Below are 26,210 nucleotides of genomic sequence, written 5' to 3'. Positions count from 1 at the left end.
CCAACGGGTACACAATGCGAGAAGTTCAGCAGATCACGGATCATCGGGGGACCCCCTCCGTTAGTTGGTGTCTGGGCGCTGTTGAGAAGCCGGATCCAGTCTTAACCAGATTTTGACGGGTCCCGCTACACTACAATTACCAGCAATCTCCTTCAGAGCTTCATTTACGCCATCAGTACGTGAGCCTATAAAATAACAACATCATCAAGATCAGTTAGATTTTGTACAGGTTATCAGCTCCACAAAAATACTAACCGCTTTTCCTTGGTGCCGCTTTTGCGATCGTTACTCTCTGACAAAGATCACCATGACGTGAGTTGGCCATGATGCCCTCCGGCATCGTCTGGACAACGCAGACATGGAATTTGACTTCGTGATGATCATTAACAAATGCAGGTAGTACAGCTCCATTCTACCTCCGTGGAACGCAGTTAAGGCTGCATTGCTACCGGACTTTGTGAAACACGCGTCGACTTCACTGTAGTCACGAGCCACCAGCTTTCATATTGACCGCAGCATCTTGCTGTAATGGTGCCTCAATGCGGCAGAGTCAATACTTGAAGTAGTCAGAAGCCCCCCCCCCCCCCCCCTATCAAAGGGCGCGGACATGAGTGTTCTCCAGCCTTATCTTCTCTCGGACAAAAGCAGAGGCTAGGAACTACCTTCGGATCCCGGACTCGTCTCGCAGCCGTGTCCATCACGAATTAAATCATGGATAAAACGAAAAGTGTCACGCAATAGGACACCGGGTGTTCTATGGGTACACTTTTCAAACTGCACACAGGATGCGGTTTAGCGGCTACTACTTTCAGCTCGCCTATCCAAGAAAATGTATCACCGTTTGACAGTGAATTAGAACTCGTGTGCTGTAGGAAAATTTTGCAGCTCCCGGTGAGTTGGTGACAATGTTGCACCAAACACGGGGAAGTGGCGTATAGAACATTTATCAGCTGTGTCAGCATATTCTTTGCGTTTCGCATTGAGGTGCATTGTTGTCACTCAACTTCTTTTCGCTAACGACATCTATAACCTTGTCGTCAGTCATCTACGTTATAATAATTGATTTTGTCGGTATTTGGTGAGTAAAACCCGACGATTACAAAGCTAATGTTAACAAGAGTTTGGATGGACCGAAGCTCGTCGAACTGCTTTCCGAGAGCACGTGATTTTAGCGGGGTATTTTCGCTGCGAACTCGTTCCGTCGAAGAATGAGCGCAATACCAGGCACATGTAGTGTTGCAGCAGAAATTCAGCCCGTGTGGGTAACGCGGGTTTTAGTAGTCTTAATAGTCATTTTAGTAGTCATATAACTATTAGTACTATCGCAGAATTCGCACTTAAGTAGAGCTAATACTACAATAATTACATATGAATACCGAGCTCATAATAGCAATAGTACTAAAAAAAAATAAAGTCCTACTACTATCAACCACTGGCTGTGATATTTGGAAGCCAGCATATCTGAATGGAGGCATTATAATCAAGAGACAAGAGATACTGTATTTACATTAGGTATTAACACATTCAAACTTTTGGATCACCACTCAAGTACATCACACCTTATCAGGATTCTCTTGTGTGTTCTTTGGTTGTAAACCAAGACAGGCTCTGTCGTTTCTTGCAGACCAATGCACGCACCACCCTGCATTGCAGGCTATTTGCAGCTACAAGTTACTGCCTTTATCGGGTTTTGCTCGGCTGGCGCAGTGAGTACTACCAGCTATGACTTGCTGTTAAGTGAGCAACCACTACATGCAGCTGTCATTTCTAACACAACAGCGGCAGCATTGACAGCAAGACATTCCCCTCTGCTCGTTACTCGCAGTGCAAACCGCGTGATCATTTTGATGACGAGCCAGTGGCAAGCTCGAATCAAGCAAACACTATGAAGAACATGCACAAGTTCGGATCAAGTAAACACAATAACTACGTACATGCAAGTTACAGGACTGCGCAATGACTCTGCGTGGCTGCAAAGTCAACGGGGTCGGCAATGCCTGCGGGTGCAACTGTTTCTGATGTCCCCTTCCGGTTCCTGGTCGCCAGCAACACTCACTTTCCAATTCGCTTCCTCATCGCAATCGCGACCGCCTCAAGCATCCCACCTCTGCCTTTGATCACCATGGCGACCACCACCAAGATGCCCTACCGCTTCCTGGGCAACTCCGGTCTGCTCGTGTCCAAGCTCTCACTCGGCTCCTGGATGGGCCGTGACGAGAAGTACACGGCCGATGCCTGGTACGAGATGATGGCCACGGCCTTCAAGCACGGCGTCAACTTCTTCGACAACGCCGAGTCGTACGGTATGGGCCAGGCCGAGGAGAACATGGGCGGCGCCATCCAGAAGGGTATCACCGACGGTGTCTGGAGTCGCGAGGACCTCGTGATCACCACCAAGCTCTTCAACGGCTGCAAGGGGTTCTTTGAGTGCGGCCCCAACGACCAGGGCCTGAGCCGCAAGCACATCGTGGAGGGCACGAAGGCGTCGCTGGCTCGACTGCAGCTCGAGTACGTGGACGTCATCTACTGCCACCGTCAGGACCCGTACACGCCGCTCGAGGAGACGGTGCGAGCCATGAACTACGTGATCCAGCAGGGCTGAGCGTTCTACTGGGGCACGAGCGAGTGGCTCGCCAAGGACATCCTGGAGGCGTGCGAGATCGCCGACCGCCTCGGCCTCATGCGCCCCGTCGTCGAGCAGTCTCAGTACAACATCTTCGTGCGCAACAAGGTCGAGTACGAGTACGTGGACCTGTACACCAAGTACAAGCTGGGACTCACGACGTGGTCTCCGCTCGCGTACGGCACCCTCACGGGCAAGTACAGCGCCGGCAAGCCCGAGGGCTCGCGCTTCACGGCGGACATGTTCAAGGCCGGTCCGCTCACGGAAGGTTTCGAGGAGCGCGTGGCCATGGCCGACAAGCTCAAACCCATCGCCGAGGCACTCGGCTGCTCGCTCGCGCAAATGTCTATCGCCTGGGCCGCTGCTAATGACAACGTCTCGACGGTCATGGTGGGCGCCAGCCGCAAGTCGCAGCTCGAGGACAACCTGAAGGCGCTCAACTTCGTGAGCAAGATCACGCCGGACGTCAAGGCCAAGATCGACGCCATCGTCAACTTCGTGCCGACGGTGCCTACCATCGACCAGTTCGCGTCCCTGCGCATGCGTCACCTGTGATCTGCAGGCAGTGTTGTGCTTGCTCCGTCGCCTGGGGGTCTTAGAACAGCCGGCTCTGGCATGAAAGACTGCGTACAATTTCATACACTCGGGTAGCAACCGCGCCGAAAAGAGATATACGTAGGCTGCCTTGAGTTACTCCATATTAGGTCCAGTAAAGACTTTCAAATACAGTGGCTTCCTAGTTGGTCACCTCGAATTTCTAGAGCCTACCAACTGTAGCTTAGTCAAGTCGCATTTTGGAAGTTCATTTTTGCAAGGGACGAATGAGCTCTGCTACACTATGCGTACAACGAGCCTAGCAATCGCACCTCTGGGCACCCTTGATTTAGGAGGGAGAGCGAGCCGGTGGCGTTAGCGCTGGAGTCGTGGCGAAATTGAAGAATCACTTTTCATTTCTGGATTATAAACTACCAAAATCGCGTAAAGAAAACCAATTCGACTTGCAGCAGCAAAATTCTTGGGCAATGGATGTGTTCAATCCAAGCACTATCCTAATCAACCATGGCTCGTTCTTCAGATCTCAAAAGACCCTCCCTGTATCGTATGGTGCTTGCTTCGAGTCGTCCATGCGCATGCACATTCGAACGGCTTTCGTACCACTACCAGCCGACCCACTCCGTACGTGTGTCGTGCACTTGGTACTCAAGCTACGCGTTGACAACGAACCAAACAAACAAGCTCTTTTCGCGAAAGATATCGCTCTGGGAGCGTTGAGTAAAGCCATTCGACTCTTTTGGCAGTCGGAACAGTCCAGGCTGGCCGATGAAGCTGTTCGTATCTCCGGGGAGTCTAGCTATGCCATCCTGTAGAGCGACTCTCCTGGGGGGGAGGGGGGGGGGGGCCTAAGCGCCTAATTTCGTTTTGACGAAGCACAGACCACACCGGACCGGGGCTGCGCAACACCTGATTTCGGTCTGTGACGTGAACACGTACTTGAACCAGCGAAAAATAGGCTCTTTCTCTACTGAGTGTGTGAACGACACACTATAGGTGCAACAATAGGCACACGCGAGGACACACCGTGCCCAAATGGCGTTATTGGAGCCATTAATGGTTTATAGAGCTACATATAATTTGATTCTGGTGGTGAGACTTCCACATGCTGATGCCTTAAACGATAATAAGCAAGTTGCTCGAGTCTGCAACTACACCGACGACTCAAGCAAGCAATCCTGTTCATGTTAGTCGAGAAATCAGCCACCTCGGGAGATAAATCTTGTTCGAAAACTTGTTGCAAAGTCGTCACCAGTTTGAATTGATTCATTTCAATCTCCTTCAGCTTTCGGTCATCACGTTCCGATTGACGCCGTCCCGAAATCAGTCAAATATTACAATGAGATCCTATACGCAGTCAAACGTGTGGCCCTGCGCGTCGTTGAGTGGGAACTGAGAAAAGAAGGCGTCTACTAGAGCAGTTCTACAGCATGAAATAGCTGGGTTCCCCCGAGACACGAGCAGCTTCATCGACCAGGCTGGACTGTTCCGACTGCCGATACAGTCGAACGGCTTTACTCAACGCTCCCAGAGCAATGTCTTGCGCGAAAGGAGATTCTTGACCGGTTTTTTTGTCAACGTGTAGCTTGACGACTGTGTGCACGGCACACGTATGGAGCGGGTCTGCTGGTAATGGCATGATGGTGGTGAGACCATTTATGCAGAATTTCAGCCCTTCCGAGTGCAGTAGCAGAATAGCAGAGTAGACCAATGTAACCTTCCCCGGCTCGGAGATTTTACGGAGGTAGTGCAGCTTCTCGAACTGCAGTGACTCGTCGAGATGATGCAGCGTTACTGGCTCCGTGCTGTGCAGCACATTGGGCTTGCTCTCTACATGTAGTGGCTACAGCGAGCAGGTTCAAAGTTAGGCTACGGATTAACGTGAAAGGTGCCAAGCTTTGCCCTGTAGAACTCACCTGCTCTTTTACGAAATGACTCCAAACCACGTTGCTAGCATCAGCCATGGAACAGCGCATCGGTGTGCTTGTGATGAACGCGACGACATCTCCCTTGCGTTGTTCCTTGTAGCTAGTCTGCACATGACTTGATACAGAAGGAGCCGAACCGAATATTGGAGTCGGATGCTGGTACATACTGTCCACTGCGTGCGCAAGCTGCGCCATGCACCTGTGCACGCCATTGTCTGCAAGTGGTCCAAATAAATGCTCTGGTGACTCGTGTTTCATCACGTTGTTCATGTCCTGCAATCAAGGAGCAACGATTAGAATACATATCAAGCGCGACAGCTAAAACTCCAAAAATAATTGTTGAAGCTCGACAAACTGACCTGGACGAGAGATTGTCTCCGAAGGATCGCGCGCAAGGAAATGGTCGTACTCCGCTGCTGGGACGCAATTTTCTTGAGTTGGCGATTCAGTTGTTGTGACTTGCACCGCATTTCATACTGCTCGAGCGCAGAGCGCTGCCATTGCGACGGTCTTTGTCCTCGAGCCTTTGAGTCGGCGCACGTCTTCACGTTCAGTTTCGGAACTGCTGAGCTCGCGTCGGGACTCAACAATTGGTTCAAAAGTGTCTGCAACTCCGTAGCTTGCTGCCTCAGCGACAAAATCTCGGCCTTCTTGCGACGCTGAAGCACTGTGGACGAACTGGCGGGACTGCGCACACGCTTCTTCTTCCCCATCGTCTTCTCCGTCGCTGCTGTCTTCGTCGGCGTCGTCGTGGTCGTTCTTTCCTGCTTCGTTGTCGGCTTTTGTGCCTTCCCGTCGAGACTCGTCGTTTCTTCCAGCAAAACCCCCATCACGGAGCCGAGGAGCTCGTCGGTCTCTTCCAATGGAGGTAACGTGGCATTGTTTCTGTCGATGTCATCGCTTGGGTCGATGAATGCTAAAGCCTCTTGTAGCGTCATGGCGTTGTCACCTTCACACGGCAAGACGTTCATCGTCAGGTGTTGTGATGATAAGCTTTTGAAGACAGTTTCCTATAGCGCGATGTCATTGGCTAAAATACAGTGATAACCCGACAATCTCCGCGATTCGAAACACGACAGACGAATGACATCAAACATATTATAAGGCTTCTATAGGAAAAAACACATAAACATCAAATAGAAGGCCACCTTACCACCCGATTCGAATGCGACGACCAAAAGCAAATCACTCTGTAGGAAAGTGGATCAAGGTACATGTAGCAACTTCTGTATTGAACTTGTGCCAGATGCGCTTCGGTCCCCCGCTGGGACCTCCTCAGTGGCTTTACCAATCTAGAAGTGAGAACTCCCCTACCTCTGACTATCCTGGTCCCTTATTGAACTGACTACACCTTCTAGAACCTCCATACTCCCTAGGTCAGTTACTACTCTGGCGTCCATACCTCATACCATATGTGTACTGCCAGCACACTCCAAGATAGACAAACGCCATAACACCGCGTCTTGTATATAATAAGGTTTCTAACCTTGAAGGAGTTCTATCCTCATGCCTTCAGGTTTTCCTTTTCAGCTAATGGTGGAGCGCAATCTGCCGTGCGACGAATTGTCTTATGTTTTGCCAATCAATATACATTGTAGCCATCTAAATACTTAAATCAAGATGTAGTCAACTTTTCGTGTCTGTATAAAGTCGTAGCCATTAAGTGAATTTAGTAGGTGGGAAGCTACCGTCTGTTCCCATCCGCCCTATGTGTAACCAAGCACTGTCCGCAAACTTTTGCAAGCCAAACACCGCGTGATCACCTCGATGACGGGGCAACATCTTCAGTTTTTAAACGTTTATGCGTGGCTTGCTACTTTGTCAGATCGTTTTCTCTCGGTCGGGGAGCACCACAGACACTCGCAAAGCGCCAGCACCTACGTAATTGGCATGTCGGAAAATGAGTTTGACGAAATGCTGTCCGATGACATTTTCTCTTTCCTCGACGGCCTCGATGCTGAAGACACGAGTTTTGTTCAAGAAGACGCGCGCTGCCAACCCATCGCGAACTCGGAAAGCCGATTGTCTGCACTGTATGAAGCGGCCGCATCCTGTACAGACGCCACAAGAGCACCCAAAAACACCCGGAGGCGAAAATACAGGCGGGGATACGCCACTGAGCTGCTAGAGCGCAAGAAAGCCGAGGTACAGCACCTCCAAACACAAAAGCAAGAGATGGAGGAGTGGTTGGAGCGTCAGAGGAAGCGAGGACGCAATTTTGAGGTTGACACATCGGAGCCACTTCAAAATGAACACCAGGGTCAATGGGCCGCAAAAGCGCTGGAGGAGTTTCAAAAGAGGCGTCAGTCGGAACGTGAAAACCAAAAGCTGAAGGAGATCGGAATGAATCAGATCAAACTGGCGAAGGCTCTGCAACAGGTTCTCGAACAAGATTTTGAGGTCGAGGTGAGCACTTCAGTGTTGTTGTATGTACTGCATCAGACTAATCTCGAGTTTGACCACATTGTAGGGAGAGACTCTTCAAGACGTTATGGAAATGGGCATGACGTACGCCGCCGATGCCGACACCCAACCAGGCCTCATCCAAGTCCAAGGCCCCTGATGTGTCAACAAGTCTGGAGCGTTGAGACCTCTCCTAAATTGTAACCTGCACTGTGCGTTTAGCTCTCGACCAACCAGATTGTCTATAAAGTCCATGATTCCGAAGTATTTACTTCGGCATCTCCACACCAGGCTGCAGAAATGTAATGTTTGAGCTGCTGCGATGCTGGTCAAAACCTGAAACCATTTAGCAGCCTATGAATGTCCAACAGTGAATCTGTCGCTCGGAGAATCTCTCGAATGCCTTGGCGGGCCAAAGCTGTCACCTCATAGGTCACCAGGCGCTGTAAAGCGACACTTTAGCTACCTAAACGGCCATTAGCTTAGATGACCTGTTCGATTCACGATTCTTAAAGGCAATTGTTTGCAAAAGTAAAGCACATGTAGAGTAACTAGCATTCCAATCTCGTACCTAAGATTCGTACAATTTGATTTTTTAGTGGTGCATCGGTACCGAGTCCGTTGCAGCCGCACGAGCTTCTTGCGTGAACACTCTTTCTTGCCACCGAATATACTCTTGGAGCTTCCCACCCAACGTTTCCAGCACAAAATCTTCAGCCTCTTGAAGGTCCTCTTTCTCAGATGTAAAGCCATCTGAATACTCAGCGTAGAGCTGAAGCAGTGTGCGCACGACCGATTTCGGCTGTGAAGCGTCTCCCGAACGCGTGATAATCGTCCAACGTTGCACCCGAAATTGAAGACCTTCCGTTGGCAACAGAAAGCGATCTGCTCCAACTAGAACCACGCGGTTCGGCTCCTCAATCTTGCGCACAAACGACAAGCCATTGATTTCTTTGACGCTGGACGCACTTCGAAGTACCATGGTGAAATCCTTCTCAACAGAAGCCGGTACCCGTTGTCGAAACTAGCACACAGGAATACCAAAAACAAACATAAAACAAGTCAGCAGCGATCTTCGACACCAGTAAGCCCCACAACACTCCAATCCACTTACAAAGCGATAAGACTTGTCGTTGTATTTGCGAACGGTGAGAAGTTCTCGCCACATCATTGCGCTCGCTTCACGCATCGAGCAAGACATCGATGATGTCGAATTGATCTCGAAAACCCTGCCCTGTTGTCGCCCTTGTTTGCCATGAAGCGAGGTGCTGGCGGTTGGAACGCCACTAGGCTGAAACACGGCACCAGAATCAAGATATAAACCCTCCACCCGGCTCTCAAGTGCACCAATAACAGCGAGAGAGGTATCGGTTCCTCCCGAAGGGTGTGTAGTGGTAGGGTAATACTGCTTTCCGAAGATGCCATCCAGATTCTGTTCGCATTTCCAGTAAGTAAATGATTAGAAACAGGCACCACCAGAAGGTACTGAGAGAGAGACCAGCACAAAAAGTACTTACGCCGAGTGAAGTCTGCTTCTGGAATACTTCTTGAAATGCGCGACTCGTCTTCATATATTCCGTCAGGACAGCTCGCAATTGTTGGTTTACCATCTCTGACTTTAGCCGCTCTTCGTACTGCGTGGTAGCAATCGTAAGCCACGAGGACGAGCCATTAAACCGCTTGAGCTGCTCGAGTTTCCCTTCCAGTTCCTGAGTCTGCGCTCTCAACCCCAGGATCTCTGCCTTCTTCCGTCGCTGCAGCTTCGTGGATGCCCCGGGAAGTTTTTTCCTCTTCCTCCTCGTACTTGTATCGGGCTCGGACTCCTTCTTTGGTAGAAACGTCGCCTCCTCCAGCACCCCATCCAGTGAATCTAACAGCACAGACTCCACGTCTTCAATGCTGTAGGGAGAGTCGTCATTTCCACTCTCGCTGGTGGTGGCGTCGACGATGCTGCTGATGTTGGTGTCGCACGAGTCGATGAAAGCCACGACTTGCTCCAGCGTCGCTAGATCCTCCCTCTCCACCAAGAGGCTCATCTCGGCTTGCTCTCGACCGCTCAATTTGAAAACTACTGAATTAGAGGGACGGCGCTGTGATTATGAGGACTGAAAGTTGATGCGCCACGATGATTATGAAGACAGCAGCCACCACGTGAACGCTGGGAACAATGTCACGCAGCCGCGACAAAACTCGATGGAGCTCACGACAGCGATTGGTGAGGTCCATGTCCACTTTTCAACAGGGTGACTGAACACCGATGCTAATATCATCGTAGCTCCACCACCGTGGTCTCGGTACGTCCCGTTTAGCGCGAAGTCTAATAACAATCCGTCCTTGGATTCCGCGTACAGCTCCGAACAACAGACTCGCGCCGATTCATCGCAGTTGGAGAGGTACATAAGTAGCTGTCCTGCAGTTGTTCCCGCCTTGGAGACTCTCTGTCGGTGACTCGGTTGGCATCCTCGTACTTGCAAAGGGTCCGTAACCCATTAACCGTATCTCCAATAGAACGCTCTTCTTGACTGTGTCCAGCTTACTCTGTCCAGGCTACAAATACGACAACAGTGAGGCACCACCTACTGGCTAAATCTAAGGCAGGTTTCGCACCATCAACGCTTTGATCTAGGATTAACCTCTCGTCGCCAGTCTGAGCGGAAATGTATCGTAAGGCGGCGTGTACCTGTAAATTCTTGCTCAGCATGGTCTTCAGCACTCGGTTGGTTTCTTCAGATTCAAGGCGCTTCACAAACTGGGCTCCTGCGATCTCCTTCCACCGGATTGGCGTATCAACTGCGACAGAGTCGAAATCTGGTGTGCATGGCCACTTCAGCTGCTGCAAGTATGTCTCCAGATCCTGCACGTGCTGCTGTAAGAAAAGCAGCTCTGCTCGCTTGCGCCGTTGCAGCCCCGTAGAAGAGCTCCAGCCAATTCGTATTCTCCGGCGTTTCGAGGTCTTCTTAGCGATGTCTGCCGATTTCAGGCACGGATCGTTTGCAGGCGACGAAATAAATCTGTCAACGGTCAACGGATCCTCGCAAACCCAGTCTCCTCCGTCTTGGGTTCCTTTGGCAGGCCCATTCGAGCAATCGATGAAGGCGAATAGTTCCTCGAGGGTTGCCATTTTATCCTCTTCCACGAGCGAGAAGTTCATCTGGTCTCTTTGGTTTCCTCCGCAGGAATTGTGAAATAAGGATTGTCTTCACCGAGTGGAAGCTAATCTTCGAGGCAGAAGAGTTGGCCACATCAGAAAGCGTCGAGTTGCAAGGAACAGCAAAAGTTCACTGGTCATACTGGAAAGTCTTCACTGGCGGCTGGAGCCGGACAACGGCATCGTACATGTAAACGCAAACGAGCTCCAGCGCACGATGTGAGTCTGGCACAATCCGAACAACGGAAGGTCCGTTGACTTGCTCACTGAAGCTGCGAACTCTTGGATAATTTGTCTGCTCGCGTGAATTCCAGAACAAACCAGGCATTGTACGTCGCAAACACAACAGCTTCTGCGTCTTGTTGCAGTCCAAAATTCTAATGGGCGGTGATTATCGGAAAGTTGTTTGGCATTACTGGACAAACACGCAAGTATCTTCACGTTCGCACCTGTGTTTGGCGGCGCAGCACTGTAACTTATCAAAACCGGGTATCAAAGCGGGTACTCCTCTTTTATCCCTTGAAGAGAGACCTCCCTCTACAAGATCATATAATACGGATTGAGCCAAAACCATCAAGCGTAGATGTACAACTTGTACGCCAGCACTTGCAGCGCTACAACTCGCGGGCGAGCAATGTGAGCAGCTCTTGGTCAACAACAGCAACCACCGTGTGCTGCATGTGGTGACTGGCATTGCTTTTAAGAATCAACTCTGCAACCTTTATCATAATAATTAAGAAACTTAAGCGGAAATTGATCGTGGACTCCCACAATGCAATCAATTCTCGTTTCCTGTGGAAGAGTTGCCACACCTACAAGGGAGGTAAGATGTCCTGGCACCTTCACTGCTACGATGCTACCAACGATATGACTGTCGGGCAGCTTCACAATGTAAACTATTTCGTATCACTTCGTTCGTGCGTTAGGATTGTATGCTTAGCTCTACAAGGACACCTAAGAAGAATCCAAAGCGACCACTGATCGTGACTTGGCCACTGTTCGCATCTGGGGAGAATGAGATGGGGAAACGAACTGCCCGGAAGAAGGAGAGGTCATTAAATTCAAACACTTCACCGGCCTTCAGCTATACCAAGGGACAAGCGTCCAGTTCTCCACTCGAGTTGACGACTTGGAGTTCTAAGGAACCAGCGTGTCATTTAACTGCTAATTGCATCCTACTTTATCAGTTCATCTAATTTACTGCCACCAGTCTCGGATGCCTATAAACTATATACAACTCTTTCTTTGTTATCGATCTGCGTACTCTCCGGGGGCGGCAGCTCCGGGTTGCCTGTGCTATCATAATAGTACACTGTAAGCCAGGCTGAGATTGCTAAGAATGATGACCAACGTGTGGTACTTTGAGCTCCAGCACGAGTTTAATAATAATATGGTGAGGTATACTAGTATTGTGTTACTGATCGTTTCCGCATCTGAGCTTTAATATTCATTCCGGATAGGTATCCGCATCCTATCCAGTGTTGCGGGTCCGCTTACGTCCGACTGCTCTCCTTACCATCCTTCACTGCTTGCCAGGTCCGTCGCTCGTCCTGCCACCGCTGGCCAGCACGAGTTTAACCTGGAAAACCCCAACTTTCGTGCAGCGAGTATTAATAAGCAGCACGACGTCGCATCGAAATAACGAGATCAGGAAGGCGAGTTTGTTGGTGGTTGATTGAAGTATTCCATTGCTGTGTCCTCCGCGCGTCATAATCGAGCCTGGTCTCGTATTACGAGGGGCTTGCGACCTCCTAAGACTCGTTGACGTTGCGCCGGAGTGACTGGTGCATGGCGACTTTGTTTCGAGTCACAACCTGTAAACAATGGCTGCTTACAGGGGGAGGGGGGAAATTCGACCAGGGCACAGAAACGAATCGATTCCTTCTTGCAATACTCTGCATCGTCCGTCACTGCAAATGCAATCTTCTGGTTCACGTTTTTGTGGTAAACGTTACTGTGCACGCGGTTTGCTAACAAACTTGCACAACCGTGAGGCAGATAAATAAACTGCTAAAACATAAAAATGGTAAGCGTCATGGCGAGGTTCCCTGTGTCGAGTGGCAAAGTATCACACTGCGCACGCATCGCAGATGACAGACTCATTCTCGAACCCACACAGTCAAACGGGGGACGGATGGACATCTCGCTGCAAGAAGACGTGCAGATGGCGACACTGGAGGAGCTCTTCGAGTTCATCGACTGCTGCGACTGTCCTATGGGATGCTTGAAGAACGGTGAGGCTCGTGAGACCGAGCGTCAGTCCGAGGATATGGCGATTCCCGACTGTTGCGAATGCCCAGAGAGAGATGAGGCGGATGCCGGTGCTTGTGAGCACGAAGCTATAACGATGTCGGAACACTCGACAACCAAGAGCTCAGTACAAGCCTCGCCCACATGCATCGAGCGATCCAGTTTCACCACGCAAACGAAGCCGAAGCGCCGACGGAGGCGGACAGGCTGGAGCTCGTCCACGGGACTGCAGCGTCGTAAACGGGCAGAGCTTGAGTTCCTGCGAAAGCACGTGAAAGATCTGGAAGCGTACGCCAAGCAACTTCAGCAACGCATCGGTTTAGTACTAGTGAACGGAAACGCTTGCAATTGGCAGGAGCTGGTCGTCGCCGAGTACGTGGAGCGACTGAAGGCCGAGGAGACGAACCGCAAGCTGAAAAGGATCCTGGACTCCCAACTGCACGTCAGCACCACTCTAAATCTAGTCGCTGAACAAAGCGCTATCATGTGAATACACAAACAATCTCTTCTCCTCTCGTTCACGTCTACGAAAGCATTATCAATCATCTCGCGACTACCGGTATTGAGCCGATTCATCAGGGACAGCATATCGTATTCTGGAAAATAGACACGAAAACCAACCTACAAATGCAACTGCATCATCATCGCGCCTGCATAATCATTTGCCTTTTTATCCAATAATATGTCTTATTCAGATTTTCATCCAATCATATCTTATCCCCGACATCTCCCGCGTCACAATCGATTTGACCTCGTTGCAGACATGAGTGCGAGTTTCTTGGAGCCCGAAGGCGACGATTTGGCCACTGTGGCTGAAGCGTTGGCGTTTATCGACGCGTGCGAGGGCAGTGCAAGTCCCAGTGTCAATGGCAGCACAAGCGGCAGTGACAGTGGTGGGGCCACCTCCCCCACCACCCTGCAATCAGGTGACAACGCACAGCTATCGAAGCCCAAGCGCAAACGCTCATCCAAGAATCCTGCGGGATATTCCACGCGACTTTTGCACCGCAAGAAGGCGGAGATGCAGCAGTTGCGGGAGCAGGCGCTGGCCCTCGAAGCCAAAGTGGAATATCTGAGACGCACGAAAGCCGTGGGTGTAGGAGCCCTAGCAGCTCATGCTGAACAGCTCAAGGACCGAGCACAGAGCGAGTGGATGCAGGTGGCGATGCTGGAGTTTCAGAGACGCCAGAGAGCGGAGGTCACGAACCGGAGGCTGAAAGAGCTGCTAAAAAATCACAAGACCGTCGACGATGCTCTGAAAGGAATTATCCTGAAACCATCCGTGCTGCAGGTGGGATTTTGTAGTTTGTTTTTTAGATTTTTGGTGGATTTTTGCTGATTTGGTGTGTTTGGGAGCAGGGGATGGAGGTTGTTCTGGAGAAACCTCCTTCTGTGCAGGGCCCGCTTGCGGTGGACAACAGCGAAGTGATCATGGCCCAACTGGAGAAAAAAGTGGCGGAGATGTATATTTCAAGTAAATTACTTTTTGAACCCGAGTCAGGAGAGCTGCCGATCAGTTGCGAGATGAATCGGAGATTCGACGACCAACTTGGCAACGTGGTTGAGATCGTGACGAAGGCGCCGCTCTCGTGTCCAATTGAAGCAGCGAGCAACGCGCTCTGGAAGGAGTTGACCACTATTCGCACGTATCCGGACAAATCCTACCGCTATGTGAGTATTTGCATCAACTATCCCGTTGTTATCACGATAAAAGTGCTAACTGTTATGTGCAGATGCAAGCTAGTAAACCGAACTCGATGGAGAAAAACTTCGACCAGATTATCCGCGGCAAGGCTGGTGCAACACCAGTAAATGGATTACAGTTCATGCGCAAGTTTGAAGAAGATGACCGTATAGTCGTCACGCGAGCGTACACGATGCTGCTTCCAACTGACGGTATGCAGCTTCGAGGACGCGTGTGGACGATCTTCTCCCGCTCAGAAACAGATCCCATCGAGGCTTCCGAGGTTCGTTTCTTCGTACAGCTGTACATGGAAGTACAACCAGGATTTAATGCTCGGCCAGAAGACATCACGTATTTGCGAGATTCTGCCTTTGAAACCTGGAGCTCCAAGATGCGAGGTCATTCACAGTATATGCTGGAACTGCTCATCGAGGCAGCGTCAGGGGTGCCGTCTCCCGCACTCTTAAGGGGTGTTTGCTAACTTGAGGGACGAAGGACGACCAAATAATATGTTCGACCAACTCGGTCCGTTCGCAATACCCTCGAAACACAAGGAAGTTGACGCACAGCGATTTCGCTTTTTATTAGGCAAGTTTAAGTTGGTGCAGAATGAAGCACTCGTATGTTCGTTTTCCCGTAGCGTCAGTGCCAATTTCTCCAGGTTCATCGATGAGACTCGCTGATATGGCCAGCTGAACACGAAGAGGGCGGCATTTGCGTTCGTTAATTTCTTGACACGCGCGAAGGTCCTGAAGCCAATTTTCGCGCTTCGGCACAAGGAGGATGGCAAATCGTAGCAAGAAAATCACTCGTGTAGGTGTGCATTACGCGTTTATCTCTTGTGTTCTGTCAGCTAAGCGTTTCCGTGTAGTTTCATTTGTGTAGGAGAGGATGGTGATCTCGTTCCACTTCAAAACTCCCTGAGGTTTGGTGACCTTCATAATCATTGGCCACCATAATCGAGGGGGTCCCTCCCTCTGTTGTTCATCCGGCACTATCATAATTAAAAATGAGTTTGTTGGAGGCAACAAGCGACGACGAAGTGACTGTGAGCGAGGCAATCGCGTTCATCGACTCTTTCCAAGCAGGTTTCAACGAAAATGACGGAGGAAGCACCATCAGCGTCCAGTCTCCGCCACCCGATAGCGACAACTCGATGATTTCCTCCTCGCTGAGCTCTCAAAGAAACAGCGCTGCTGGAAAGGAAAACGCAAAACGCAAGAAGAACCCAAACCCACCAGGATACTCGACACGCGTGCAGCAGCGTAAACGGGCTGAAATACAGAGTTTTACGTCATGAAGCGCGAGCTCTAGAAGATCAGCTAGACCAACTCAAGAATGGACAGCCCGTAGTGAACACTGCGTACACTCATGTGACTGAGGGAGAGACTGCCATTTACCAATCCAAGTGGAAAGCGGTGATCGAGCTCGAGCGTAATGCACGGCGTGAATCGGAGGAGAAGAACCGCAAGCTTAAGGAGATGCTTACGCATCAGATGGAGGCAAACAGGGACTTACGCTGTACCCTGAAGAAGAGTTCGCTGTTGAAGGTGAGTTTGTGCGCTAAGCAAACTTTTTGGCTTCGTTTCTGACATCACGAACTGAGTCACGAATGTTTTGCAGGGGATCGAGTTCGTGTTCGAGACCAAACCCACGCCAAGTTATTTCTTCTCCGCATTCGAGAACAGCAAAGCTATCATCGGCCACCTAGAAGAACTGGTTGTGAAGATGTACCTGGCGTCCGGCCCGTTATTCGAGTCGTGGTCGTCGTCTTCCCTCGGCTACAGCATGCAGACCAAGTTCGATAAGCAGCGAGGCAAGATAGCCGAGATGAAAGCGACTACTCCTGTTGCGTGTCCGATGGAGGTGGCAGCCGAGGTGGTGTGGCAAGAACAGAACGGCCATCGACCAGACCCGCAGAAATGGGCACAAAGGGCAAGTTGCTACGACACACTCGTGCATGCTACAATGCTAACGCTGTTGTGCCCTCTTCTAGACGTGCGGACGCAAACCAAAGTCTCAGGAGAAGAGCTGGATCCTGTCTCTGAAGTGCCAGTCGTATGTAAAGCGAGTGAATGGTCTCCAGCTCCTGCAAAGGTTCGAGGAGCCCAACCGCATCGTGTTGGCCAGGACAGACCTCATGACTCTCACGACGGAAGGCTTGCAGTTCCGCAACAAGTGCATAACGATCATCACTCGCTCGGAAACAGACCCGCAGCATGCATCGGTGGTGCGCATCTACGAGGAGATTTTCATGGACCCGCAAGAAGGTTTCCAAGCACGACCTGAAGACGTGGCATACGCTCAGAACATCGTTCTCAAGCATTTGAGCTGGAAGCTGCACGAGTGCTCGCAGCGACTGCAGGAAACGCTGATGGGCCAGTTCCAGTCGTCAGAGTAACGAGTCGTCACCAAAGCGAGAGTCTCTTCTCGTTCCCGATGTTTAATAACCGAACCAATGTCTGTAAAGTGTCTACGAAATTCCCATGCACTCAAAAGGGTCTACCGTAATATTGTGCCAAGTTTTCTGTTAGCTTCAACGGTGTTTTTAACCACCTGCTGCTGTGCTCCCTACCGCCAATTTCACCTCCAGCTCGCCCTTCATAAACATCGGCCTTCATAATCCTCTGCCGAGATGCTGTACAGCCAATCGGGAGCTTCCTCCCAGCTTTCATCATTGGTCTTTTCACTCACATTGGCAGATCTACGCACAATGAGCCAAGCGGTGACCGACAGCGAAGGCATCATGACGGTGGAAGAAGCCATCGCCATCATCGACTCGTTCGACGTCTTGCTGGGGGATAGCGACAATGGAAACAATGTCAGCTCTCCGACTTGCTCCGATTCCGGAACGGTGCACCTCGTCACGAACACGAAAAATGCTCCCAAGCGGAAGCGCAAGGCGAATCCTCCAGGGTACACGACTCGAGTGCAACAACGCAAAAAGGCGGAGCTTCTGGGTCTGCGAGAGCAAGTTCGAGCGCTCGAGCAGGAAGTGGATCAACTCAAGAGAAAGAAACCAAATCCAGCTTCGCAGAAAAACACTCTCGATCCGAGGACAGCGGCACAACATGCCAAGTGGGGGGAGGTCGTGGCAATGGAGTACAATGAGCGACGTCTGTCCGAAGAGACCAACTGCAAACTCAAACAGATTTTGGCGCGCCAGGCCGAGGTGGACAAGAAGCTGCGGGGGGTTCTGTTTAAGCGCTCGCTGCTTCAGGGCTTCGAGTTCGTGTTTGGCAATGAGCCGACGTCCACGTACTCGTTCGCAGCTTTTGAGAACAACAAGTCGATCGTGGATCATCTCGAGCAAAAGGTAGTGAAGCTTTACTTGGACTCGGGATCAGTCTTCCAAACTGCGGGTCCTCCACCATCCGTTAGCTGCAGCATGCAGATGAAACACGACAAGGTTCGCGGAATGACGGCGGAGGCGTTGTCTACGACCCCAATGTTGTGTCCTATGGAGGTGGCAGCTGATATCTGCTGGAAGGACTTGAGTATTCCTCGCTCTTGCCCTGAGAAGTGGGCCCGATGTGTACGTTCGTGTGGGTTATGCTGTCTTCCGTCAGGTTTCCAACGCGTTCTTGTTTTTTTTTTACAGGTGAAGGGTAACGAGCCAAACTCGCACGAGAAAAACTGGATCCTTACGCTGCAGTGTCCGTCCTACGTGAAGCAGGTCAAGGGCGTGCAATTCCTACGCAAGTTCCAAGAGCCCAACCGCATTGTAATCATCAAAGCGGACCTGATGATGCTCAACAACGAAGGCTTACAGTTCCGAGACCAGACGTGGACGATCATCACACGCTCCGAGACGAACCCAGAGGCGTCGGTTGTGCGTGTGTGCGAGCAAATGTACCTTGACCAAAACGTTGGAATCGATAATGCTCGCCCAGAAGATGTCAGGCACGCGCAGAGCGTGGTGCTGAGGAACTTGAGCTGGAAGCTGCGAGAACACACCACACACCTGCAAGACCAGCTCATTGAAGAGACACAACGGTTTGGAATGGCGTCGGCAGTGGCTGGGTTTTGATGGGAATCGGCGCAGGATGATCCGAAAAACGTAGCAAGCGGCCTATGCGAGTTGGTCTGTCTTCTGTGTCGTAATAACGCTTTTGCTATAGTGCTCTTTATCGAAATCGGACTTTCATGGCTTGATTCCTTCGCGCGCGGGATCTATAACTGGCAGCCGTGTTGATCGAACCACGCTGCGCACTTTTCCAACAATTAAACTCAAGCGCTCCTGTGTCGCTTTCTGGTAGTCTCCGCGATCATTTACCGTTGGTAGAATGTACATCATACCCTACATTTTGTTGCTCGAATTCTTGTATTTGCATTTGTTGCGGTATGGCGGCTACACCCGAGCCTAAAACCCTTTCGTGTTGTGCACGTAGTGTCGATCTGACCTCGCTTTCTCAAGGCGTTTCGAGGAAACGAGGCAGGCCTGGTCCTTCGTCAGATAAGTCAAAAGACACACATGGCCTACATCAAGTCTGATCATGAACCAAGCGTGAATAGTGCTGCTCGCATGCTATTAAACTTAAAAGTCGTGCATGGCCGAGCACTGGACTAAGCAATGCTACATGTAGCGGCACGAACGGACTCTAGTTGATGATACGCCATTGACAATGATTGAGTCAATCCCACTCAATCAAATCCGGACTGCACAGCGTGCCCGTACTCAGATTTCTTCGCGTCAAGGAGGTGTACGATCTGACAGTCGTACGTCAGAATCGTGCTTTGGGGTCCAAAGTTTGGGCACTGAATGCAGCTCGAGCTCAAGATGCAGCACTAAGCCAGGTCTGCTTTTCTAACTGGCGATTCCTCGGAGACGAGTTTTGCTAGTGTGCCAACACTCATCGATATGATTGTAGTAATGTACGGCTTGGGTGTTTATGTTTATAAGCTGGTCCATCGATCGACGCTGCCGACCCAATCCTATTCGGTTCGTAAGCGTTGGTACTGTGCAGTGTACATGTACCTCGTGGTCGTGGATTCCAACAAGATGTGTACATGCGGGTAAGATTCCACTTCATAAAGTACGTGTACGACACTTACGTCAATAGAAAGTTGCTGTAGGTGCAATCGACGTCAATAGGAAGTTGCTGTAGGTGCAATCGACTCTGTCTTCTGCAATCAATTGATGTCGTTCGGGAGATCTGTCTTCGGTGAGTTGGTCTGGAAAACGCCGCCACAGTCGAACAGCTCAGTTGTTGACTTGGTGGCACTGCCTTACCGCCATCTTTACTACATGTACCGACATGCGAAGTGAAGGTGCTGGGCGGTGCGAACAAAATGCTTCATTCTTGAATCGGTGCGACCAAGATCAAGACCCTTCGCGTTTGCTGGCTCGCCCACGAGCCATGACCCTGTCGCTGCTCTCAGAAACTGATCGGATGGCGTCGTTGGAAGAAATTATAGAGTTCATCGATTGCTGGGAGAGCGAAGACGCCGACAAAACCAGCGGAGATAGCGAGGGCGCCCGGACTGTACCTGAAGACGATGAACCGCAGAGTCCAACTACCCACCCACTCACACAAATCGATCCAAGTGCTTCTAGTTTTTCAAGTAAAAAGCTCAAGAAACCACGGAAACCAAGACGAAAGCGGACGGGCTGGAGTTCTTCGACGGGGCTTCAGAGACGCAAGAGGGCGGAAATTCAGTTTCTGCGCGTATACGTTCACGAATTGGACGTGTATGTAGAGCAGCTGAGGAAACCCGTTCGGCAGCTAAAGGCGTCGTGGGAATTCCAGAATCTGCAAGAATTAGCTGCATCAGAGTATCGAAAGCGTCAGGTAGCTCAGGCAAGGAACAGAGCTTTAAAGTCTGTTATGAGCAGTGTCAACAGAGCTCTTCAGAGTATTATGAAGGAAGGACCCTTTCACAAGACCCTTTTGTGAATGCAACGAATATTTTACTTCGCGCTGCTGCTGAACTACACAATATCGAGCATAATTATTCGGTGTCTATCGTATTCTGAAGGTATGAACGAGAGCCACGCCAAACGCTGAGAAGGACAGTATTGTCACTATTCAAGTTCTCAGCCGAGACACGTGCCGACTGACACCAGAGACACACTTCGCGACACGCAATCGTTTAATGCCCCACATGCCTACCGAAAGCGTTTTCAACACCGTCAAATGCCCGCGTCAAGGTTTTTGGTGTGTCAAACAACAAAGGTAGGATTGAGTGAGTTGGCCGCTGTAGCCGAAGAACGAATACGCACTCTGAAGCCGAAAACTCGTCCACCAGTACCATGCCTGTTTTATTTCATTCAAGAGTGCAGGGCTTACTCGTACATGTAGTTTGATGCAGCGGTCAGCTTGTTTGGAAAATGAGTAGGTTACTTGTATCGTCTCAAACAAAACCTTCTCGTTCGAGTTCGGTAAGCTATGTAGTGTTCGTCTGAAAGGGGCAGCAAATTTTCAGTTATTAGTCTCTAATGCTTGTTCAGGAAATATCGACCGATTATATGCAAAAGGCTTCACTTGAAGCTAACAAGCACCAGCATCGCGGAATCCTGTGGATCTCGTGCGTTTCTGTTTATATGAAAAGTCAACTTTGTCGGAGTTGCTCGAGATTAGCCATCATTGGAAAGAGAGGAAAACTTCGAGAAATCTGGAGACGATGAGGATTTCTCAAGCGTTGGTGAAGCTACGGATTTGGGCCAGAAGTGTGCGGAATGGAATGAGAATGTATGAAAGTACTTAACAGTAAGGTGGGCTCTACGTTTTTTAGCTGGTACCAAGCCACTGTAGCAGTCATCGCCATACTCAACTATGTTGTGTAACATTTCGTCAAGTTTAGCGCTCACCGAATGCACCACGTACAGGTGTGCTTTGAGGCAGTGATGCATTACGGACCCTCTTCAATTTAACAGCATTTCAGATTTTGACTGTAGCGTCACTCATGGACGACTTGGACCTGGATCTGTTGGAGGTGAGCGAATTGATCGCGCTAGAAGACGTGGCTTTCATGGGGATCTTCGAAGAGAACGAATTAAGTTTTGACAGTGACTTGGACGAAATCGCGATGTCACTCCCTCAGTAAAACACTTGCCAGGCTCCTCGACGGAGTAGCTTATCCGAAAAAAGGGCAGAAGCGAGAGTTACGAGCTCGAGTATCAGCGTGACAAGAGTGGTTAGAGTGGCCAAAGTGAACTCGTTCTACGAGTTCGCACTAATATGTATACTTTCGGCGTACTTGCAGGGAAGAGACTTCGAGTTTGCGAGGCTACCCACTCCAAGAACAGCGCTGGCGCGAGTTGATACCAGTGGCTTGGAAAGCTTGGACAAATCGTGCCTCAGTTGTACTGACGTTCCGAGCCCGTATTTTTGATGAAAACATGCCAGCATTCGGCTGCGGCATGCAGCCCATCGTCAGCGGGTCCAATTGAGCTTGTTGCCACAGTTCCTCTTCAACTCTCCGTTCACCAAGCCAGTGAGATTTCGGGGCAGGACATGAGCACCCTCTCGGTACGCCACTTTTCGACGAGATTTGGGATACCTGGGTTCTTCTCATTTGCACAATTTCACTGTGGTCGAGTAGATGCGAGAGCTACGCCCCGACGCCGTGACCAAAATCTTTAACGTGACGATTCGAAGTGAGAACAGCACTACGACTTTGCACGGCCTGCAGTCCCTGCGCAGATTCAAGGAGCCCGATAGTAACGTGCATGTTCGGGTGTTCAAGCTGCTTCTCTCGACTACGGTCATCTCAAACACAGCAGCAGGACCTTGTTGTGGAGAAGGCATCCACTCTTGATACTGCTCTCTCATCGTGAACGCTGCCACTGTCGAGCCCACAAGGATAGAATGCACCCAGGATACAGCTTTGCACTCAGTAGATATTCACCCCACGAATGAATCAGTTGTCAAGTAGCAGCACAGCTTTCCCCCATGCCACAATCCGTGTCCATCGCGTACACGGTCTGCGCCTGTGTAGCGTTGTCTGTTGCCTTCTAAGCAACCACACGTCGACTCACAATCACAAGCTTTAATTTCTGTGAGCAGCAAACCACCGATTGCACGTCCCAAAACCCACAACGCCGCAAAACGACGTCACGCTGGGGTCGAGATGAGCCTCTCACCAGTATGCACAGACTAAGATCTCCATCGCAACCGAACGAAGGTGACGAACGTCGTGCGCTCGTGTGGACATCAGATCCTGGCAAAACGCGATGCAAGACGCCACCAAGTAAACTGCAAAAATCGTCAAGCTTTACTTTACTTTTTCATCCGTACTTTATCTGTAGGGCCAAAACTTTGACCGAGTCCGTGGAATCGGCGGACTCGTTCTTCTATCAGGATGGCAAGAGCCACCGCTCCGCTCGAGGGGGGAAAGAGGCGCCGCATGCGCCGTCGAGTCGGAGAGGCATTTGCTCTGCCGGTGCAATTTCTCATTGCAGTCTGGTGCAGTAAACACGCCACTGGGTCCGGGACTTGGCCGGAGTGAGCCGTCGGGCTCGTCACATTCGTGTACATCACTCAATTGCGCCGCATTCAGGCGGCCGTAACGCCCGTGGGCTTGGGGGTGGGCGTCGTGGCCGCCGAGACGCTCGACGTCTTCATGGGGCCGCGCGCCTTGTCGTTCTTGCTGTCTGCGAAGAACTGCGCCGCGTAGTCGGACGAGCCGGCGGGCGCGCCGCCCGCCAACCCGTCGCTCGTCGAGGTCGTGGGGAAGCCCGCGCTTTGGAAGTTGTGCGCCGCCAGCCCGCGCGGAGACAGGAAGTCCATCTTCATCCTCTGCTGGCCTCCGCCGTGGACAGCAGCAGCCGCGGCCATCGCCGCCATGTGGCTGCGCGCGTGGTGCTGCTGGTTGTTGGCGCTGTTCTGGTTGTTCTCGAACACGTTGGCGCCGATGTTCTCGAGCAAAGGCGCGCCGAACTGGCCGCCCCCGTGGAAGCTCATGGGCGTGTCGGGGCCCATGAGTTTCATGTAGTCGCTCATCATGTCCTCGTTGCCGCTGGGCGTGCGGTCGGGCAGTCGGGGCGTGGGGAACAGGCCCAAGGACAGGTAGCTGCTGCCTCCGCGGGAGACGCTGGGTGGGCCGTTGCCCAGGAAGCTGTCGATGCCGGGCGTGCGCTGACCGCCGGACGCGGCATTGGCGCCCGCGTTCGTCATGGCCAGCACACTGGGCAGCTGCGAGTTGTCGATCTGCGGAGACGGCAGTCCCATGAGCAGCGAGAACTCGTGGCTGCGCGGCGTCGGGAAGCTGTTGCCCAGCGGCGTGCGCAGACTGAACTTGGGCATGGACGTGGGCACGTTAATCTTGAGGGGGAGGCCGAACGGGTTGCTCTGCTGCTGCTGCTGCATGGGCTGGCTCTGGGGCGGCACCTGAATCGAGAGCGGGTGCATGTGCTGGATCTGCTGGTGGTGGAACTGCTCCTGCTTCATCTGCTGCTCGCGCTGCTGCTGCTGACGCTTCTTGCTGCTGAGGCGGCCTCCCTTGGAGATGTTGAGCTCGGGGACGTCTTCCCCGTGCGCGCGCAGCTCCATGGCGTGCCGGAAGCAAATGGAGCCCGAGTGCTGCGCCGTCTTGTTGCAGCCGTCCACGCGGCACTCGTGGCCGTGTGAGTGGCGGTTGCAGAGCCCACCGGCGCGCGCGTGCTGCATGCAGCCGTCCACTTTGCACCTGCGGCCGCCGCCGTGGCGCACGCATTTCTGGCGCGCGTGCGCCTGCTTGGAGCAGCCCTCGACGATGCAGAAGCGCTTGACCACGAAGCCGCCGTGCTGCAGGCAGAAGCCGCCGCCGCGGGCGTGCGCCTCGCAGCTGTCGGCCTGGCACTGCTTCTTGCCGCCGTGGCGCACGCACAACTTGCGCGCGTAGACCTGGTTGGTGCAGTTCTCGACGCAGCACTGGCGCCGGTTCTTGTGGAACGCGCACTTGCTCGTGCCGTCCACCGCGAGGTTGTCGCAGTCGTTGAAGCGGCACTTCTTGGGCTTGCCGTCGGCTGTGCGCCCCGCGGGGGACGCGTCGCCGTCGCTGCTGCTGGGCGACGCGCTGGGGCTCCGCGTCTCGGAGCTCATTCTATCCTGTCCGGGAACGTTTAACACGAGATTGCAATGCCGCGATGCGTGTCGAGTTGCCAGCAACTTGCGGAATGACAACCCTGCACTCGCAGCGGCTGTCGTGGCGTCGAGCCAGCGGGCTGAAGACAGGCGAAGAGGCAGACGAGGCATCTTTTGAGAGCCGCGTCTATGTGCTGCAGGCCCTGCTCTGGCGCGCTCGGTACCTCGACCTCCCACTCTTTTTCCGGAAAATGATTCGGCCGACACAACGCGCACCTATAGCCTGCTTCAACTCGCAAAAGCGGGGTACTTTGGGGAATGCTGCTAGCAAGTACAGCGTCTCTCGCGTCTTTCTGGTGAGGGGCGCAAAACGGCGGCGTAACTGGCCGGCTGCACATCCGCCCCCTCTCGCTGAGCTTTGACCAGGATTTTCTTTATAGGCTTCCTCCGCCTCGATGCCAAGGATGAGCGTGCGGCTAACGCCGCTTGATGTGCATCGGCCGATCTTGTGGCCGTAGGGCGGGAAATTCAAACTGCTGTACGCCGGTTGTGTCGCGCTCTGGGCCACAACCAAACAATCCAGTACGTCAGTCGTCAAATCGCGGCGGATCGAAAGTGGCGTGCGTGCAGCGGATGATCGAGCTGACGGATGAGTCTCGCCGCGTCTGTAGCCGGCCCGCCTAATGCGCCCAGCAGATGGCCAGGCTGCGGGCGTGGGCCACGGCGATGCCGATGGCACGGCCATCAAGCACCGAGAAGCGTATACAAATCGCGGCTGGCGCTGGCTGCTCGGCCAAGAGGAGGAACGTGGCGGCCGCCTCGATGGCCGGCGCTCCCCTCTCGAGGCAGCACTGAGCAAACCTCCGTGAAGTTGCACCGCACGAGGGCCACGCTGCGATACGTGTGGTACCTTCAGATGATCCGAGGCGAAATGAGATGGCAGGTTGCCTTTGGGCAAAGGCGAAATGCCCACCAGAGCCGGGCTGGCGGCGACTCGTCTCCCGAGCAACAACAAGCCATCACAGACTGGTGCCATGGACCACGAGCGATAGCAGCGTGCGCGCCAGTCAAAGCCACGCCGAGCGGCTCCGCTCTCCAGGCCTTACTCATGCAGCCGCATGTCCCAAGCCGCGCTGCCTTTCCCTCGCGAGAATGACTGCAACCACTTCAACGAGATCTTGACCTCCAGACTCTAGGCTAGAGAGCAGCAAGTGGCGTGCGCCCGCATGCATCGGAGCTAGAGCTCCGCCCGCCGGTGTCGGTGTCCGGAGCCCCTTTCTGTAGCGCACGCACGCTGTCTGTTTGTGTGGAACGGAGCACGCTCTTCACCAAAATTCTCGCTTGTTGGCCTTGCAGTCGTCCTCAGCGGCAGCCAGGCCCACGCTCGCTAAAAAATCCGCAGTGTCGAATCGGTCGCTCGATTGCGGCGTAAAGTAGCACTCAAGACGGGCTCGATGCCTTTCAAACGCCCGATCTTTTTGCAGAAGATGGCAAAGCTCTTTTCCAGACGATGGCAAAGCCGCCAGGAGCGCCGAGGGCGAGCGGCACCGCGCGTTCTCGGCACCGTGCTCTCATGTCACGCGGCCACCCCCACTGTGTCTCCAGCGCGAGGCGG

General features: G+C 52.3%; 7 protein-coding genes across 7 annotated transcripts; 4 read left to right on the top strand and 3 right to left on the bottom strand.

The window, feature by feature from the left end:
- Window positions 1-4,598: 4,598 nt before the first annotated feature.
- KRP23_12141 (uncharacterized protein) lies at window positions 4,599-6,074 on the bottom strand (the record flags this gene model as incomplete). The annotated part of the gene is made up of 3 exons (XM_067882722.1): window positions 4,599-5,018; window positions 5,092-5,376; window positions 5,463-6,074. The coding sequence occupies 3 exons, from the start codon at window positions 6,072-6,074 to the stop codon at window positions 4,599-4,601; spliced, it is 1,317 nt and encodes a 438-aa protein (XP_067739749.1).
- Window positions 6,075-7,278: 1,204 nt separating this feature from the next.
- KRP23_12140 (uncharacterized protein) lies at window positions 7,279-7,666 on the top strand (the record flags this gene model as incomplete). Its single annotated transcript, XM_067882721.1, has 2 exons — window positions 7,279-7,509; window positions 7,574-7,666. 2 exons carry the CDS (start codon window positions 7,279-7,281, stop codon window positions 7,664-7,666), a joined length of 324 nt encoding a protein of 107 aa, XP_067739748.1.
- A 435-nt stretch (window positions 7,667-8,101) lies between these two features.
- KRP23_12139 (uncharacterized protein) lies at window positions 8,102-9,542 on the bottom strand (the record flags this gene model as incomplete). Its single annotated transcript, XM_067882720.1, has 3 exons — window positions 8,102-8,530; window positions 8,621-8,938; window positions 9,024-9,542. The coding sequence occupies 3 exons, from the start codon at window positions 9,540-9,542 to the stop codon at window positions 8,102-8,104; spliced, it is 1,266 nt and encodes a 421-aa protein (XP_067739747.1).
- Window positions 9,543-12,788: 3,246 nt separating this feature from the next.
- Window positions 12,789-13,394, top strand: KRP23_12138 (uncharacterized protein; the record flags this gene model as incomplete). The annotated part of the gene is made up of 1 exon (XM_067882718.1): window positions 12,789-13,394. One exon carries the CDS (start codon window positions 12,789-12,791, stop codon window positions 13,392-13,394), a length of 606 nt encoding a protein of 201 aa, XP_067739746.1.
- Window positions 13,395-13,667: 273 nt separating this feature from the next.
- Window positions 13,668-16,989, top strand: KRP23_12137 (uncharacterized protein; the record flags this gene model as incomplete). Its single annotated transcript, XM_067882717.1, has 6 exons — window positions 13,668-14,195; window positions 14,264-14,575; window positions 14,638-15,033; window positions 15,998-16,138; window positions 16,212-16,469; window positions 16,585-16,989. The coding sequence occupies 6 exons, from the start codon at window positions 13,668-13,670 to the stop codon at window positions 16,987-16,989; spliced, it is 2,040 nt and encodes a 679-aa protein (XP_067739745.1).
- A 312-nt stretch (window positions 16,990-17,301) lies between these two features.
- Window positions 17,302-18,618, top strand: KRP23_12136 (uncharacterized protein; the record flags this gene model as incomplete). Its single annotated transcript, XM_067882716.1, has 2 exons — window positions 17,302-18,123; window positions 18,190-18,618. 2 exons carry the CDS (start codon window positions 17,302-17,304, stop codon window positions 18,616-18,618), a joined length of 1,251 nt encoding a protein of 416 aa, XP_067739744.1.
- Window positions 18,619-23,086: 4,468 nt separating this feature from the next.
- On the bottom strand, window positions 23,087-24,082 carry KRP23_12135 (uncharacterized protein; the record flags this gene model as incomplete). The annotated part of the gene is made up of 1 exon (XM_067882715.1): window positions 23,087-24,082. The coding sequence occupies one exon, from the start codon at window positions 24,080-24,082 to the stop codon at window positions 23,087-23,089; it is 996 nt and encodes a 331-aa protein (XP_067739743.1).
- Window positions 24,083-26,210: the final 2,128 nt, after the last annotated feature.

Source organism: Phytophthora ramorum, assembly GCF_020800215.1.
Source record: "Phytophthora ramorum isolate Pr-102 chromosome Unknown Phyram_PR-102_s0014, whole genome shotgun sequence".
NCBI classification, from domain to species: Eukaryota; Oomycota; class Peronosporomycetes; order Peronosporales; family Peronosporaceae; genus Phytophthora; species Phytophthora ramorum.
The sequence above is the reverse complement of the archived record's forward strand: the minus strand, read 5'-3'. Positions and strand labels throughout refer to the sequence as shown.